Here is a 17,536-nt window from a genome sequence, read left to right as displayed (position 1 = left end):
AAATATCAAGACATAGGGTATTGGGTTACTGGCCAACAACACATAAATAGGAGAGCGGACAAGAGCTGATGACTTTCCCATGATTTGATTTCCTAAGAATTAGATCTGCTGTTGGAGTAAGCAAGTGTGTGTCTGCTTGGTACATACATATACGAATAGGTTATCATCAATCAAGGGGCAAACATAACTTGGCCTGAAAGTTCTGATTCCAAATAGTATTGCCTGAGAGGCTTTGTTATGATATGTAAGTTAGTGTCTCTCTTAGGGTTGCATGTAGCTGAATGTTTTCTGGGTTTTGTTAATCGGATCTGAGCGATGGCACTCTCCTAAGGAGCTTGGGTGAGAATTCTGGAGTAAAAACTCCATGGATAGGAGATCTGTGCTATCACATTTGGAGGCCCTATTAATAAAACCTTGTTTCGGGAGCCATAGGGTTGTCTAAATATAAGAGAAAAACTCCAATAAATCCAGGCAATAAATGTTTTGAAGATGTTGTACAAATGAGAAAGTTCTCAACAGCCTTTCATATCTACAAGGAATGGAACTCAGATTGGATTTTTGGGCCGAGATATGTCCTACGACTTCAGCCTACAAGAGACAAGATACATGCCTGCAATTATCCCCATCAAAATGGTAAGTGCATCACCTGAGACTGGATGAACTGTTGTTATCACTGAACTACTTCAATAGATACAGTCCTTCAGGAGTTTTATTTGGTATTACACCACTAAATTACATTATTACCTATAGTGCCCCCCTAAACATTCCTGCACTGTGTATCAGGCACCGCATCATGCCTGCAATACAGTGCTGGGATGCTCAAAAACATCTATTTTTCAATGGAAACTTGTGCTGCAACCTTTTCCACCTGCGGCACAAGATTTAATTGGAAAATGGATAGGGCGGTTGCATTGTAATCATGTGGTCAGAACTGCAGACCTAAGGTCAGACAGTTCCAAACTGCAACGGTTTTGTCCACCCTACATCAAAATCAGGCCCAAATCGTTTCTGCTCATAGAGTCCTAGATGGTTCTGCCTGTGAAAATTTTAGACCATAGGCCTCACAGACATTGGCCATCGGCCTAACTACCTCAGACCATCTGACCTTTTTACGTCCTGCTTTGAAAATTTGTTCTGGAAAAACCAAAAAGTTTGTTGAAAGGTTTTTGAAAAAACAAAACGTTTCCTGAGCAGCTGCTTAAAACATTGCAGCTACCACCCCCACCAGGAAGCTGGAGATCTTTAAACATTGAGAATTGTTGTCTGCAAGGGTGACTGAGGTTATAACCTACTTTGCCTTGTCAGTACGGTCAGTTACCCACCAAAGTTTAAATAACTCCCTTTGTCCCATATTTTTGCTAAATATGCTGCTCTTCCACTGTAAAGCTAGGATCAAGTGCAAAATATTTAGTACATACATACTGAATGCTTCAAAATGTATGCCTCGATTTGGTAATAAGCAATATATTTACTCTCCATTTCCAGGGAGATGAGTTGCAGACGGTGTGCACCTACAACACATTAGGACGTCACAATGTAACTTTTGTAAGTTCATTTTTAAAAATCATACTTTCATTCATCATTAGTAAGCTGCATGCAAGGAAAAATTACCAGCTGTGTGTTTGCTTCAGCAATCAGCTTTGGGTTAAATGTAAAAATCTAGTTTGCACTTGCAAATCCTCTGATTTGCAAATTCACATAATTTTTGTCTGCAAAATGGCAATGATTTTTGTTAGGTATTAAACCCATTTTATAAGTCAAAAAATAATTTACAACTTTTAAAATGGATTTAATGACCCATATCAAATTACAATTAGCAAGTGTTGTGTAAGGGACGTTACCTCCTAAATGCAATTTGTAATGGTATGTATCAATATGTTGATCAGTTACGGGCGAAGAAGATAGTAACTGATGAAAGGGACCTCGTATGACCCCCTTCTTATATTAGATAGGTGTCAGCAGACTCAGAGGGAGTTGCAATGGTCCAGGAGACCATGGCCTACACCCCTGCTTGTAAATTTGAGATTTTTTTCTGAAGCAGTTTAAGATCAATGCTTCTTCAAATGAAAATGAATCTAATTATGGAATGCAAACAGAGATATTACCCTGCTCGTGCTGTGATTTACCATTGGGAGCTCATTCTGTGTGGACAAATCAGAGCAAACAGCACCATATCTTGTGCCAGAGAGTGCAGTTTCTCATGTTAATTTTGCTGCAATTCAATTGGATTTTCAACTTGTGCGGCAGCTTTCTGACTGCAAATGTTCATGACCACCTGCAATCGGAGTAATCTCACTATGTGCTTTCCTAGAGACTGAAAATCATGCTAGGGACGGCCAAATCTCACTCACACTCGCCAACTTACTGTTTTGAAGTCATGCTCCAGAAACAATTCTGCCTCGCAGCAGTTGGATGAATTTGACCAGAAATCAGTATAATAAGCGGTCAAACCAGACATCCTTGGCGTGGTTTCCCTTGATTTTATGCCTTCATCCTCCCCTTTGTGCTGAATTTATTTTTGTTGACTTTAGGCCCAGTGCTAAAGCTTATGTGCTCTCTACTAGTAACATTAGCTCATCCACAATTGTCATATTTAAATTACTTATATGTCCCTAGCAAAGGGCACTACATGTGCTCAGGGCCTGTAAATTAAATGCAATTAGTGGACCTGCAGCACTGATTGTGCCACCCACTGCACTAAACCTTTAAACATATCTCAGGCCTGCTATTGCTGAGCCTGGGTGTGCATTTTTAAACTGCCATGTCGACCTGACAAACACCTTCCTTTTTAATCCATGTAAGTAACCCTTAAGGTAAGCGCTAGGCAGCCTCTAGGGCAGGGTGCAGTGTATTTAAAACATTGGACTTTTAGGTTTTACATGCTCAGCTAGCGAAAAGCTCTTACATGCATTATTCACTGCAGCAAGGCTTATCTGTTCTGTAGGTTAACATTGGGATTACCTTATTACCTTTTAGAAGTGTAATTCTCAACAGTAAAGAGATGGGACCCTCAAGTTTGGCATCTATAGAATCACAATTTAAAATCCTAAATTTATGGTGATGTTGGATTTTATAATAGTAATTATAAAAATGTAACTTTTACAAACATGACATTTTCTTACTTTAGCCATTATGTGCCTTCTGCCTGTCTCTGAACACATGTCTGGGTGGGTGCCAGTTGGGCTTTATGCATTCCTTCTAGACATCCATGCACATATGGAGCTTAAGTGTGCCTAATGGGCCATCCATATCCTGATGGGCAATTAACATCCTTATGGGTCATCCAGGGAAGAATGGGAGGAAGGAGCTGACAGCTGCAGCCAAATGGGTTTTGCCTGCACAACACAAAGAGGTGCATTCCCCCTGTAGTGAGTCTGGGCCAAGGGCAGGAAGGGCAGGGATCTTGTGCACTTCAAAGGCCTCTCTTTGAAGTATCCCCCAATTTTAAGGCATAAGTGAGTACAAGTAGTGGACCACCAATTCAGTACACTTTTGAGTCTTTGGGTACTCTGCCAGGAAGAAGGATTGATGTACTGCTGAAAGGACTGTCACTCTGCTGGACTCCTGCTCTGCTGTGCTGACCTGCTGCCCTCCTTGCCCGGTAAGAAGAAGGGCTGAACCTGAATTTTGTTACCCTAATGTTGTATCTTTTGTGTGGTGTTTTCACTGTTTTACAGTTTAAAGGGCTGCACAAATACTTTGCACATTACCTCAAAAGTTAAGCCTGACATACTCTGTGCCAAGCTACCAAAAGAGGAGCACAGGATAATTTAGGATGTGTTGTGACTTACCCTGCCGAGGATTGTGGCTTCAGCTTAGACAGGGTGCATATCTCTGCGAACCAGAAAGCCAGGGGCTTATTTACAAGCCCCTTGCACCATTGGTGTGTCACTTTTATTATGGGAAAAAGTGATGTACCAGTGGTGCAAGAAGCTTGTAAATAAGTCCCCAATTTCTAACACAAGTTTAAGGTGGAGTGGCTAATACTATACCAATTCCGTTGGCGGAGAGTAATAAATCGCCCACCCCTAGTTTTAGTGCACGTGGCCCTTTACCCCAATTATCATTCATTCACTTAAAACCAAAAACAGAACGAATGAAAAGAGCCTCAATTACTTTGGACACAGTCATTGAGCAACAGGAAAACACTTTGTCCTTCAGGTTCCGCTGAAACCCTTGAGACCCACAAATATTCCCAACTCATGTACAGTAATAAGTAAATCCCTAAAATCTGGGTTTTATGGCGACACTATACATGGCCATAAGAAGATACCAGATTCCTATGCGACCTAAAAATCAAAATGTAATTTTACCTTGTGCTCCATTATCCTTGCACCTATGAACCCTTGCGGGATTAGGAAGCAGAGACAATGCTGGATTTGAGCGATAATAAGGCGTCAAAAGTTGTTGAATGAGTCATAGTGTTAATCTAGTCTGTCAAAAGTTGAGATGTTTCCCAGCTTTAGAGCACAGTAGAATGCACCATGGAAAGAGGAATGTTCCGAGTTGTGAGTGAGGATGAAAACATGTTTTCAGAAATAATTAATGGGGACTATAAAGCCGAAGTTGCACCACTCATGAAATAAAACATGTAAATCTTTTTGATTGCTTGCCAGTCTCACTTTTCATGCAAGAATTGACCTGATGGCAGTTCCAAATTCTGTTTTCATGCTAATTTTATTTTTCTGGCTTAGAGAGTCATGAATCATAAACCCATTAACTACCCTTTGTTATTCTTGGGTCTCCCTTCTGTTGGACCCATTCCTGATTACCTCACTCATCAGCTTGAAATGATATGGTGATCTCTGATGTTTGCCTTTGTCCTCCCTAATTCACTGCATCTACTTATCTCAAATCTCTTCCACGTTCAGATACTGGCCCTTACTTCCAATCTTGTCTCCTTCCTGCTTCCCTGCCTACCTTCATTAGCTGTAGTCTATTTCACATATCTACATTTCTTGATGTCGAAACCTTTTATCTCGAAGGGCATGTTTACGCACACCTTGCGCCGTCGTTGCGTCACTTTTTATGATGCAACGGTGGTGCAAACCACCACATCATATCTATGAGGTCTTGCAAAGCCACTTAGCGTGGCTTTGAATGGCCTCATAGATATGGAGTCAGGCAAGGCAACACTAAACACTGCGTTGTCTTACTCTGCGCTAGATGAGCGTACCATCGGCGTTGCGTTTGGAGTTCTAAGACATCATCTATGGATTTTGACGCATCCTAAGATTTACAAGAAATTTTAAAAATGGGGATGCCCCAAAACCTTACACCTCCTAATGGGAGGGGAAAAGTGGAGAAATATAGTTTTTTCCTCTTTCCATGTGCGGTGTATTCTTCACCAAACAGCAAAATACCTTCCAGGATTATTTTTGTGCAGGAAGGTGTACCTTCCTGCCCCAAAACAGTCCTGCATGCAACGCAGACACTCTTGCACAATGGTGCAAGAATACCTGTGTTGGTGCTGGGCATCCCGTTGTGCGCCAACGCAGAGGAAAGGACAGGAATGTGCCTTATGCTATAGATACGGCGCATTCATGCCCTTTCACTTTGACACAGGGCAGGAAGCACTGCAAGGTGATGCTGCACCACCCAGTGGCAAAATCCGGTATCTTCTGGACGCAAATACCTTGAGGCGATCATTGTGGGCCAGCATTACACGGCAAGCAATATGCATGAGACATCATTTCAGCATTTTACATGTCACTATGCAATGAATACGCATAAATAATGTTCTTACCATGTTGATGGAGAGTTCCCAGAATTACTGCTATCCCCAAAAAGCAATAAAGGAGTTCATGACTGTATGAACCCAGCAGCAGAGAGGGCTCCTACCCAAACAGCCGTATTTTGTGAGTGGCCTACCAAAATATCATGACCAAAAAAGTATGGACCACCACAAAATCGTGATGGAATAGATTTATGATTATTAATTACACATATGCCTTAATGATACCTTCAAGGTACAGAGATGTGGAGTTAAGAATAGTAAACCAAAATGTATCTATAAGTACTTACCTTCAGAATATAGTGGTAGTCAAAAATGTTGACACAATATTTTGGCAGATTTATGTTTTTGTCTTCGATATTCTAGAGTAGAAACATGCAGGAGGTGGTTAACTGGTGCCTGTACAAAAATATAAAAAATAAGGTTGCTAATTAATGAGATAAAATGCAGTGAAAAAAAAACCAAATTGTTTGAAAATTCTCTTAACCAGGTTACAGAGAAGTAGTTCGTAGTTTTAAACAAAAATAGACTTTGACAAAAGTAAAACTACTTTACACCATGCAATGAAATGCAGTTTTAGTCTTTGTTACAGCTGAAACAAGCAGGTTGATATGCTTTGTATTATGGCGAATTCAAGATGTATCTAATGTAAATGGTTGGGATAGTCATATGTAGTATCCTGGTCTGGTATGGCTAAGATGTGCCAATGGAATGCTCACATTGTGATGCTGGATGGAATGTTGGGAGTGGGAATGGACAGTTGGAGATGGGCTGAGCACCTGGAAGGTTGCTCCTGGTGGGGCTTACTACTAACTTAATATTGGCTATCTTCTTGCTATCTACTTGTTTAATACTGGCTTATTTACATCTATCTTACAACCTGTAATCAGCCTCAATAAATCTACATGAAACTACTTCCTGGATCCTGGCTTGATTACTACAATTTTATGGCGACGAGGATGGGATACGAACACCAATCTGTTGACCTCTTAAAAATTGGCAGTTGCGCTGTATCTGAAATTTAAATTTGTGCTTGCGCACCTTACCTCATCCTGGGTGTCGCGTGGTTCAGCTCTCGAGCCTCTTGTGACGTCTTGCAAGCTCCGTGCTTTGTCTATCGGCGTTTAGAGGCACTGGCGTGCCGTGAACCACCCTGCACGACGTGTAAAAGCGTGCCGCCATCTAGGAATCATCTACCTGATTTGTTCTTACACGGAGTCATTTTATCCAACCAGGTTTTGCCAACCACGTTTTTTTCACTCTGTCTCTAGGTTGCCAACCACGTTTCAAATAAAGTTAGTTCAATCACTATGTCAGCGGAGCCGTCGTGGGAGCATCGTTTATACGCTTTCTTTGCTTTTGTTTCCTGCTCATGGATTTTCACAAAACTGCAAGACGAAGGTTACGAGCACGGGTGACTTTCATTTGACAACAAGGATTAGTTTTAATTGGAGGTGGCATTCTTTTCTCGAGTGCAGTGTAATATTGTTATAAATTGTGAAATCTTGTTTTTGTACATTTTCACTGCTCTGTGTTATGCTGCCATCTAGTGACATTTTTTCACATTACGAGCTTGAAGCTCCATGGTCAATATATATTACCTTTCAGTATTTGTATTCAATTATGAAGGTTTGAATGTTTTTCAGTTAAAATGTTTTGTTACGTTTACATACTATTCTGTTTAACCCTATTACTTATTATGCACAATGTTTGTTGACCATTCAGTTAGGTGTGTCTGACCTCTCCGTGAGGTGTGTCTATTGGTTTTTTTGTGCAGACACATTGACCTCCAGTAGGGGTGCAACTTCTTAAGTTTTTATTTTCATAGGGTGTGGTGATTATGTCGGTCACAGCGTGGGGTACACAGTGTCATTACCTCATTATGAGGTGATTGTGCACTTCTGCATAAAGTTTTTGTTCCCCACACGAGGTCTGTTCCTCGGGGTGTTTTCATCATTATTGCAGTGTACTGTGTCTCATGTACACATGGTTATGTGTGGACTAATGTCCCACTCGCACATGCTAATCTAAGGACCTCTCCGCGAGGTGTGTTAGGGTTATGTCCCTAGTTCATGTGTATATTAGTTGACCTCTAGTAGAGGTGTGTCGCGCGGACGTGTGTCCCGTGTTTTCTATGCACAATCTGTTGACCTCTCCGGAGGTGTGTTGTGGGGCTATTCTCGTTATCCGGTGCATTTCAATTTTTACCTCTAGTCGAGGTGCGTCCGTAGGTGGACATCACATTATGTTTTTTTGCCTTCACTTAGTGCACATTTTTTCCTTTGTTAAGGTGTTTAGTGTTGGCAATTGTTTTGTTTTCAACTGTGCACATATACCTCTACTCGAGGTTTGCCATGCAGAAGCAAATGTTGTTACCCTTGGTGGGTGAGTGGTTTAAGTCGCCACAGTGCATGGGTCATGTTACTCTGGGCGTTTCAATTGTTCTAGTTTTGTTTTACACGCTGTAGCCCAGTTGTATTCTATATTTGTAATCAACCTCAATAAATCTATATGAAACTACTTCCTGGATCCTGGCTTCATTACTACAATTTTATATGTCATTGTTATTTTAAAATGAAATGTTAGTGCTGCAGTCAGGATAGCAATGAGGCAGAGCTATTTTCTATTTCAGGGCATTTTAATGTATTATTGATGAATAAATCGTTAGAAGTGCACTATCGTAGTTGGACATATTGTAAGTAGGCATCAAGATTGTTCCACAATTTCTTTGCCATGCGATTTCTATTTAGGTACATGTTTACTATGTTGTCTGTGCCGAATATAGCACGTTACTATGCGGGCTATTCCCACGCAGTAGGTTACAATGTGTGGCTTTACATCGCAACTCCTTTCTACGACTTGCGCTAAGTGGCGCGCTGGACTTAGGAATAGTATAAATTACTATTCCTACTCCAGTTAGCGCAACAGCAGGGAAGGTGTTGGGATTAAAATCCAACACATTCCCTGGTGCTGCATGCCACCTAGCGCAAGTCGTAGAATTGACTTGCTATGTAAAACCAGGACTGCGTTGTTACCTACCTGCGTGGTAATAGCAGCGCTGTAAACGCTGTTTCCCATCTGCGCCTCTGGTGAATAGAACTCAAGTACATATAGCGGCACTATAACCCCCAAAAGTAAGTTTGCAATGTGCTGTGGTGCTTGGATGGTCTGTTGTATTTGACCTGCTCATTCAGAAGTATGGACGACCCCATACAGAATCCACAGTGTTGCTGAAACCGCAAATGCTTATCAGATGGTGCATCCAGAAATGACCCCAGTGAGAAATAAAGTATTTGCAATGCATTTGGTTTCGCCTTTAGGACCTTAAATGTATTTAGCTATGCAGCACATTAGCCTGGATGCTGAAACATGTACTGTTCTTTAAAACGGATGGAAAGTAAGCACCAAACTGCTGAACACGCCAGGTATGGGAAGACATGGAGAGAAATACTGTCTATAAGAGGGGAATTGAATTGTCCAAAGCTCTGCTTTTAATATAAAATCGGCCCCTAGGGTGGTTATATCACTGAAGATGCAAGATTTGAAAAACATATTATTGTCTACAGGTGCTCGTTGTATACAAGTTTCTATGGCCTGGAATCTAGGGAATGCTAAAGTGATTCTGGTATTTTACTGACCTCTGCTGGTCATTTTCTATCAAGAATGTGAAATAGAGGCAGTTGCCAGAAAAAAATGAAAGTCCCTAAGTAGGAAGCAATTCTGGTATTTTACTGACCTCTACTGGTCATTTTCTATCAAGACAGTTAATTAGAGGTAGTTAAACAAGCTGAAAGCAATTCTGGCATTATAGTGACCTCTACTGGTCGTTTTCTATCAAGACTGTTAAACAGAGGCAGTATAACAGGGAAAAAGGTCCCTAAGCAAAGGTAGAAGGCAGACAAGTCCTAGGGCTGATCTCCAGATCCCACCAAATACATACAACAGATCTTCCAGACAGGTCAAATGATTTCTAGGCTCTACCTAATAAGACAATAGACAAGAAACTTACGTAGAAGATGGTGATGAAGACAACTGCCAGATCACAGGAACAGTTGAAGGCTGAAGAAGATGGGTCTTTAAGAGTGGCTCGAATAAGGAAAGGAAAAATGCCTGAAGAAAAACTGGAGCACAGATGAAGTTAGGGTGTAGGAAAACAATGAAAATAGCTTTTCAAATGTTTTGCAATGCCGTAATGAATCTGGAAACTCCTCCTTTGATGACAGTTGGACAGGAACCTATCCTACAACTCTGTAGTAATGAAGCCAGGATCCAGGAAGTAGTTTCATATAGATTTATTGAGGTTGATTACAAGATGTAGATTAGTAAGTAGATAGATAGTAGATAGCCAATATTAAGTTAGTAGTAAACCCCACCAGGAGCAACCTTCCAGGTGCTCAGCCCATCTCCAACTGTCCATTCCCACTCCCAACATTCCATCCAGCATCACACTGTGAGCATTCCATTGGCACATCTTATCCACACCAGACCAGGATACTACATATCCCCCTTTGTTCCAACAAAAACAAAAAGGAACGCCAAAATCTAGAATGACAAGAGAGAAAAAGAACAGAATCTAAAGACAGAAACAAGAAAACCAGAAAGCACGAGATAACAGAAGAAGAATATACTGAAAGAAGATGAGAGAGAATAACACAAACACAACCCATCTTCCCTTCCAAGGAATACAACCGAACAAAAACACCAAAAAGAGATAGAGATAAGATATAATGAAAGAACATGAGAAAGGAAAACGTAAAACACACATCTTCCCTTCCAAAGAATAAAAGAAGAAAACATCCATTAATGACTGTCCCCTGCATAACCACTGGCCAGGTAGAAATACAAGAACACAGCTCACATCAGGAGAAAACAAGACGACAGAGAAAAAGCGGAAACCGAATGCTCACTCTTCCCTGACGACAGCAAGAAAAACAAATTACAATAAATAGAATACAACTGGGCTACAGCGTAAAAACTAAACTAAGACAATCGAAACGCCCAGAGTAACATGACCCATCCTCTGTGGCGACTTGAACCACACACCCTCTAAGGGTAACAACATTTGATTATGCATGGTCAACCTCGAGTGGAGGTATATGTGCACTATTGAAAACAAAACAATTGCCAACACTAAACAACTTAAGAGAAGTAAAACGTACACTACAGTGAAGGCAATAACAAATGATATGATGTCCACCTACGGACGCACCTCGACTAGAGGTAAAAATGCACAGGAAAATGGGGAAAAACCCCATAACACACCTCTGGAGAGGTCAAGAAACTGAAACGGTGCCTAGAAACACGGGACAACGTCCGTGCGACCTCGACTAGAGGTCAATTGATGTGCACCTAAAAGTGGGACAAGACCCCAACACACACCTCGTGGAGAGGTACATAGATTGTGCACGATTGTGCACTGTGTGGTAAGTTAAAAACCTACTGGCAACCCAAATGTGCACTGTGTGACCACTGCTCACATGTAACGAAAACGCAACATAACCGGTTCTGGAGATTGACTCGTCACACAATTAAAAGGTCCTGAGCAGTTTTAGAAAACTTTAAGTTAACTACAATACAACTTTGTACGAAGTTAATAACTGTAACTTGTAGACTAGAACTTCAAAATTGCATCCAAAAACTGAATGATAAAAATATTGCCCATGGAGCCTCAAACTCACAATGTGAAAAAATGTCACTAGATGGCAGCATAACACAGAACAGTGAAAAAACAAATATTTGAATGCAAGATTTCACAATGTTTAGCAATACAACGCTGCACACGAGTAAGAAATGCCACCTCAAAAAATGAGTCACTGCCTATATTTCATGGACATGAGGAACTTTGAAAAATTGTCTCATCCAATTTAAACAAATCCTTGCTGTCAAATGAAAGTCACCTGTGCTCGTAACCTTCATGTTGTAGTTCTGTGAAAAACCATGAGCAGGCACAAGAACAAAGAAAGCGTATTCGATGCTCCCACGACGGCTCCGGTGACAAAGAGGTAACTTTATTTAAAACGTGGTTGGCAAACGTGGTTGGCAAAAATGACCGCGTGTAATAGGAAATCATGTAAAGTTACTCCAAACCCCAAAATGGCGGCACGTTTTCTCACGCAGTACCAGGTGGCTCCCGGCATGCAGGTGCTCCCCAACATCTCTCCAGGAAGACAACACGTCACAAGGGTTCCGTGGAAGGCAGCATTAGTCAGGTAAGTGCGCACGCTGAAAAATGCTCGCGCAAGCATTTAAAATGGCACGAGGCAGTTAAACTGTTGCTGACACTGAAGCGACCAACAATTTTTGTTGAAAAATGCCCCACACGTCTTGTGACCTGACCATCATAGTAATAAAGATTTGATGTGACACAGTTGACAGGCATATAGTTAAAGTTGTACACTCTGCGCAGCGACATCAAGGTGTTTTGAACTAGTGGCAGAAAAAGACATGTCCCAAACCATATTGTGGAAGGCAGCATTACCTGCGGACGCATGCTGATAAGAGATCAAAGGAACTCCCCATGTCTTGTTCCAAGTGATGCCTCATTTTTCCTTTACTTTCAACCCCTTTGAAATCTACATAAAAATCACGTGTGGGAAGGCAGTAGCGAGGGGAAGCTTGTAAAAAACGATGACAGCTTGTTACTTGTCTGTTGAAGGAGCTGGCACAGTAAATTGTTGTTCTTTGAATATTAAGATGCTGTAGAGGCAACAGGAACAAAACTTGAGTTTTTTTTTTTTTTAAATGTTGAGGACTGTTACCAAACCACACACACGCTGAGTCATACAAAAGTACTACAGATGGAGTGCCTTAAACTTGTTGCGCAAAAACCTTTTCTTGTGGTCTCTTGAAAGCACGGATCAAGAAAAAAAAACGTTATAGAGGGTCAAGCTTATCCTCTCCTGAGGGCACAGCACAGGAACAGTGCGTTGTAGAGTGTCTGACTTACCCTCCCCTGAGGGCACAGCACAAAAACAATAAAGCTGCAGTTGAAACAGGAACTGGCACTGTAGCGTAGAGGGCGAGCGTTGTAGGGGTCACTGGTGGGGCAAATATGTGCCAGTCGATGAATAGACGCTGCTGTAGGTACTCCAGACTTGAAGATGACGGTTTCAGAGGTCGCAGACGCAGGTTCTTTGGTTCAACTCGTCGCCATAAAATTGTAGTAATGAAGCCAGGATCCAGGAAGTAGTTTCATATAGATTTATTGAGGTTGATTACAAGATGTAGATTAGTAAGTAGATAGATAGTAGATAGCCAATATTAAGTTAGTAGTAAACCCCACCAGGAGTAACCTTCCAGGTGCTCAGCCCATCTCCAACTGTCCATTCCCACTCCCAACATTCCATCCAGCATCACACTGTGAGCATTCCATTGGCACATCTTAACCACACCAGACCAGGATACTACAAACTCCTGTTTCACCATCTTGGTATAGGAAACCTGGCATCAGTATTGCCGGTCTGTTCACCATCTTGGTTTGGCTCCTCCTTGGGTGAACTTCCATTAACCAGCCGTAGGCCAAAGACACTGTGCAATGTGAGCTGTATTTGATCAAGAACGTTCCCAGTGGAATAAAATTAGGAAAGGAAGGCCACACCAGAGAGCCGGCATTCTGCCATTGCCAACACGCTGCAGCTACCCATTGCTGACATGCCTATTCCTGCCATCATCAACCCACTGCACTTCTCCATTGTTCCATTCAGTCTTGCCTGGGGAGGAACCATTATAGGGCTGAAGGGGGAACAAATGCTGCTCCAGCATGACACAGCCAGACTTAGCGGGTCTGTCTTGTGAGACATTCTGTTTTTGAGAGGCTGACTTTTCAATTTAGAAATTTATTGAAATCTATCATGACAAGGTTAATTTTGGTTTGAAAGTCTTAGAAAGCATTATGTTGTTCTTTGGATCCAAGGACTTTAAGTATATTGACCTTTACAGACCAATTTTACCAGTATATTGTTTCCCGCTGTGATTTTGTGTAGGTATTTTCCATATTGGTGACAGAGTTGAAGGCCTCATCGTCTTTTTGAGAATGTTATTCAGTGTGCCTAAGGATGATTATAATGGATACTTCTACCTGAAGATTCCTAACATTTTGACTATTGCAGACATCATATTAAATCCGTAAACCTTTCAATAGCTCTTTACACCAGTAGGGGGCAATGGATTCACTTCTGTGCTGGAAGAGGTATCCTCATGATGTGGCTGGAGCCATAAATTGGCCGATGCCTTTTCTGCTCACTATACCCTCAGGATCTTCTCCTTCAGTGGCAGATCCTATTACCTCTCCGGCACTACAATAAACTCCACTAGCACCATATTCGATGCAACAGGTGCTGTAACCCTTATCTCCATCTCCACCACACATGCCACTGCTGCTGCACCCAGCCTGACCAGAAACATTAGCCCTGTCAGAGTTTCCTTGACAACGTTCATGCCGGGAGACTCAGCGCCGCATAGAAGAGGGGAGATTTTTTGGGGACACTCTGATCCTCATGTAGACACCAGCCACAATACAAATGTTGGGAAGGAAATCCTGTGCCTCCATGATTTTGAACACAGATTTTGAAGGGGATAAAAGATGCCAGTGTGGATACCTTCACTGAATGGGAACTATTTCCCAACTAGGGTGTCTGCGCTTGAAGTCGCCACTTATCACTCTTTGATCAAGAACGCGGTAGAAATGCTGGAACTCCACCTTTCTTCTTCAAAGATTAAAGTCAACATCTTCAGAAAGGTTGTGCATTTTGCAATACATACAACGGCGCACTTGCTGCACTTGAATGAGGACCACACAGAGCCACTCCTCGTGGTTTGTGAGAAACCCGCAATCTCCCCCCCCCCCCACTTCACACAGTGATTGCAAGACACCTTAAACCAGCCCCTGGGTATTCAGCTTTCCTATTGTCTCATCCAGAAAGCCTTGTGGTCCTGGCACCTTGAAACATAATTTTTTTCTTCAGGCACCTACCACCCTATCAGATAGAGAATCCAAGACGATTGAGAAATGTGGTAAGAAAACCTTCTCAGTGGGTTGCTTGGCCCTAACGTAGTTAAACTCCACCTGTCTCCACAGACGCTATGTACATGCTGTTTGGGAAATGGAATAGACAGTTCTCGCCAATTTACCCAATCATCTGCAGTCCCATGTTTCATAATTATTAGGGCATGGGTAAGCTCTGGCTAAACAGGTGATTCAATAGGCCTGGACACTGCAGACTCTGTTGCCAGAGCTATGGAGATATTGATTCCTATATGTAGCAATGTATAGCTGAGAACTGCAGGCTTTTTGTAAGATGCCTCATCCTCCAAAGCCTCAACATTTATGCCTGGAGCTTGAGTGGTGTAACCTGAATTTCTTTTCCATATCTCCTGAAGTAGTGGATGTCATCTTATGTGCCTTCAGTTACTCCACCAAATATTGTTTTCATGTAGACACAGTTGCTCTTTGTAGCTGCTTACTTTTAAAACAGTGTTTCTCATCGCCATTCAGTCAGCAAGATGAGTGTGAACATTGGAAGCATTGAGTGTAAAGCTTCTCTTCACTTCTTTCTTCCCTGATAAGCTGATTCTCAGAACTAGGGCTGCTTTCCTGCCTAAAATCGTTACCGAATTCCACCTGATCCAAGTCATCATAGTGCCGGCCTTCTTTCCTCCTCTACATTCCAAGAAGAAAGAAGAGTGACTCTACAGTCAAGACCTCAAGATCGCCATCAACCTTTATGTAGATAGAACAACGAAGTTCAAACTGGTTGACCAACTCCATGTCGGCTATGACAGCAATAGGAAAAGCGAGGCAACACACAAGAGGATGTAGTTAGGTTGGATGATCTTGTGCATCAAGATGTGCTATACCCTGGCCCACAAGGAACCACCAAAGTGTGTAAGGTCTCATTCCACTAGAGCCAATTCTTCTACCTCTGATCTAGATAGAGTAATACCAGTGGCAGAACTTTTCAAAGCAGCAACTTGGGCCCCCCTCAAAACTTTTGCAAAGCATTATTGTTAGACTCTGAATTGCGGAGGTAAGGTCACTTTCCACGCTCAGTCGTTCATGATTTTTAGTGTAACCAGGCATGCACCCACATCCTAGTTGAGTACTGATTGGGTAATCTATTCAAAAGGTGAGGAATGTGTGGGTGGAAGTATCCGTCAGATGAAAAAATGGCTTACCTTCTGTAGCAATCTTTCTGATGGATACTCTATCTACCTGCTGATTCCTCCCTGACCTACCTGTCTCCACATGTGTTGAGTGGTTAAAACGGCCCAGATTTACAAAGATTTGATCCAATTCAATGCAGCAAGACTTGCTGCATTGCATTGCATGATAGGAAGAGTACGGGAATGTACCATACCTAGTAAAATATGATGCATTGCTGATCTCTCCATGCGCTGGCACGCTGAGTGCAGCCTAGCCCCAATGCAAGCATCCTTGCCCCATGGTACTATGGTTCCTACATTACTGGCAGGATTATTTTTCTGCAGTAGGGGATACCTTCCTTCACAAAAACAATCCTTTGAGGCTTTTTCCTCTTTCTACGTGCACTGCAGAATGAAATAACGATATTTCTCCCCGCTATGCCTCTTTTGAGAAGATGTACCATTTTGATGCACTCCCAGGTTTACTACCCACTATCAAGCAATATTAAGTACCCCCACCGCCCGCATCCTAAAGATGCTCCCTTCTCTGCACTTCTGGCAGCAGCGGATGCTCTTGGGTAGAGCATGTACACAAACAAAATGGCTTTGTAAATACTTTGGACTGTTTTAAGCTGATTATAGTAAGGGGTCATCACACTGTAAAAGTATATTTCCACTTCATTTTGTGACCTGTGAGTATGGGGTGAGAAGTGACTGGAATCCTGACAGAGAGGTCTAGTAATGAGCCGATGCAAACCCCCTTTTGTGAAGACACATATTACAAGCAGTGCTGATGTCTGTGGCCACTTTCTAGCCTGTTTGTTACCCTTGTGTGTCAAAGTTAGCAGTCACATCACCCGCTTGGCAATTCATTGTAATAGCTGCACCAGCCTAACTAGTCTTGTCTTGTTGTGTCTCTCCCTAGGGTGGTATTAGCACCACTCAAGAGATGTGCCTGGCTTTCCTTTACTACTATCCCAGGAGCAGCATCGGTCAGTGTGTGAGCATCCAAGATTACAGTCTTGCCTCATCATTCCTTGGGTTCAACATCACCAGGTATGTGTATGTTATCATCTTGTAGCTGTACATAAATAAATGAGCTACTGTTAATTCTCTTTTTGCCAAGTCCAAATCTTCCTGCCAAGCTGTTTGCTCTTTTAGGTGTAATCCCATCGCAGAGACAGGTTATGCTGTAGCCCCCACTCAAAAAAGTAAATTCTTCACTTTGAATTCTAGGGAAAAGCATTTTCTTCTATTGCTTTCTGTTTTTAACTCTACCCATCCGTCTGGCCTTTAGGAAGGCTCATCGTCCTCCCACTAACACCAAGCATGGACAGCACACCCCTAAGGGAACAAGAAGGGAGGAAAGAAGCGATATTGGGACTAGAACTGTAGTTGGAGTAATGATTATTACCAGTAAGCAATAGATTTGATGTCATATGATCTGCCTTTCTTGCCTCCCTTCATGAGGTTCCACCGAGAGGCTTTGGCCCTTGACCATACATCTGGGAAAAGTGACATTCCAGTACTGAACCAGATGGAGGGCAAACCCAATACACCCTTGAGGGCTTGGGCGGATAAATTGAAAAGGTAAAAGTGCCGACAAGGGATTTTGTTTATGACAAAGTAATTACTTGGTTGTATTTCTCAACAAGTTATTTG

The 17,536-nt window shown here is 42.1% G+C and overlaps 1 protein-coding gene across 1 annotated transcript in view; it reads left to right on the top strand.

Moving 5' to 3' along the window:
• Positions 1-17,536, top strand: part of LOC146813094 (putative DBH-like monooxygenase protein 2) — a 156,871-nt gene that overhangs the window by 95,998 nt on the left and 43,337 nt on the right. Inside the window, exons 9-11 of the mRNA XM_085620072.1 lie at positions 537-633; positions 1,486-1,545; positions 16,800-16,930. Coding sequence (XP_085476198.1) covers positions 537-633; positions 1,486-1,545; positions 16,800-16,930 — 288 coding nt within the window. The remainder of the gene's footprint in view (positions 1-536; positions 634-1,485; positions 1,546-16,799; positions 16,931-17,536) is intronic.

Source organism: Triturus cristatus, chromosome 7, assembly GCF_964204655.1.
Source record: "Triturus cristatus chromosome 7, aTriCri1.1, whole genome shotgun sequence".
Classification (NCBI taxonomy): domain Eukaryota; kingdom Metazoa; phylum Chordata; class Amphibia; order Caudata; family Salamandridae; genus Triturus; species Triturus cristatus.
This window is presented reverse-complemented; position numbering and strand designations above follow the sequence as displayed.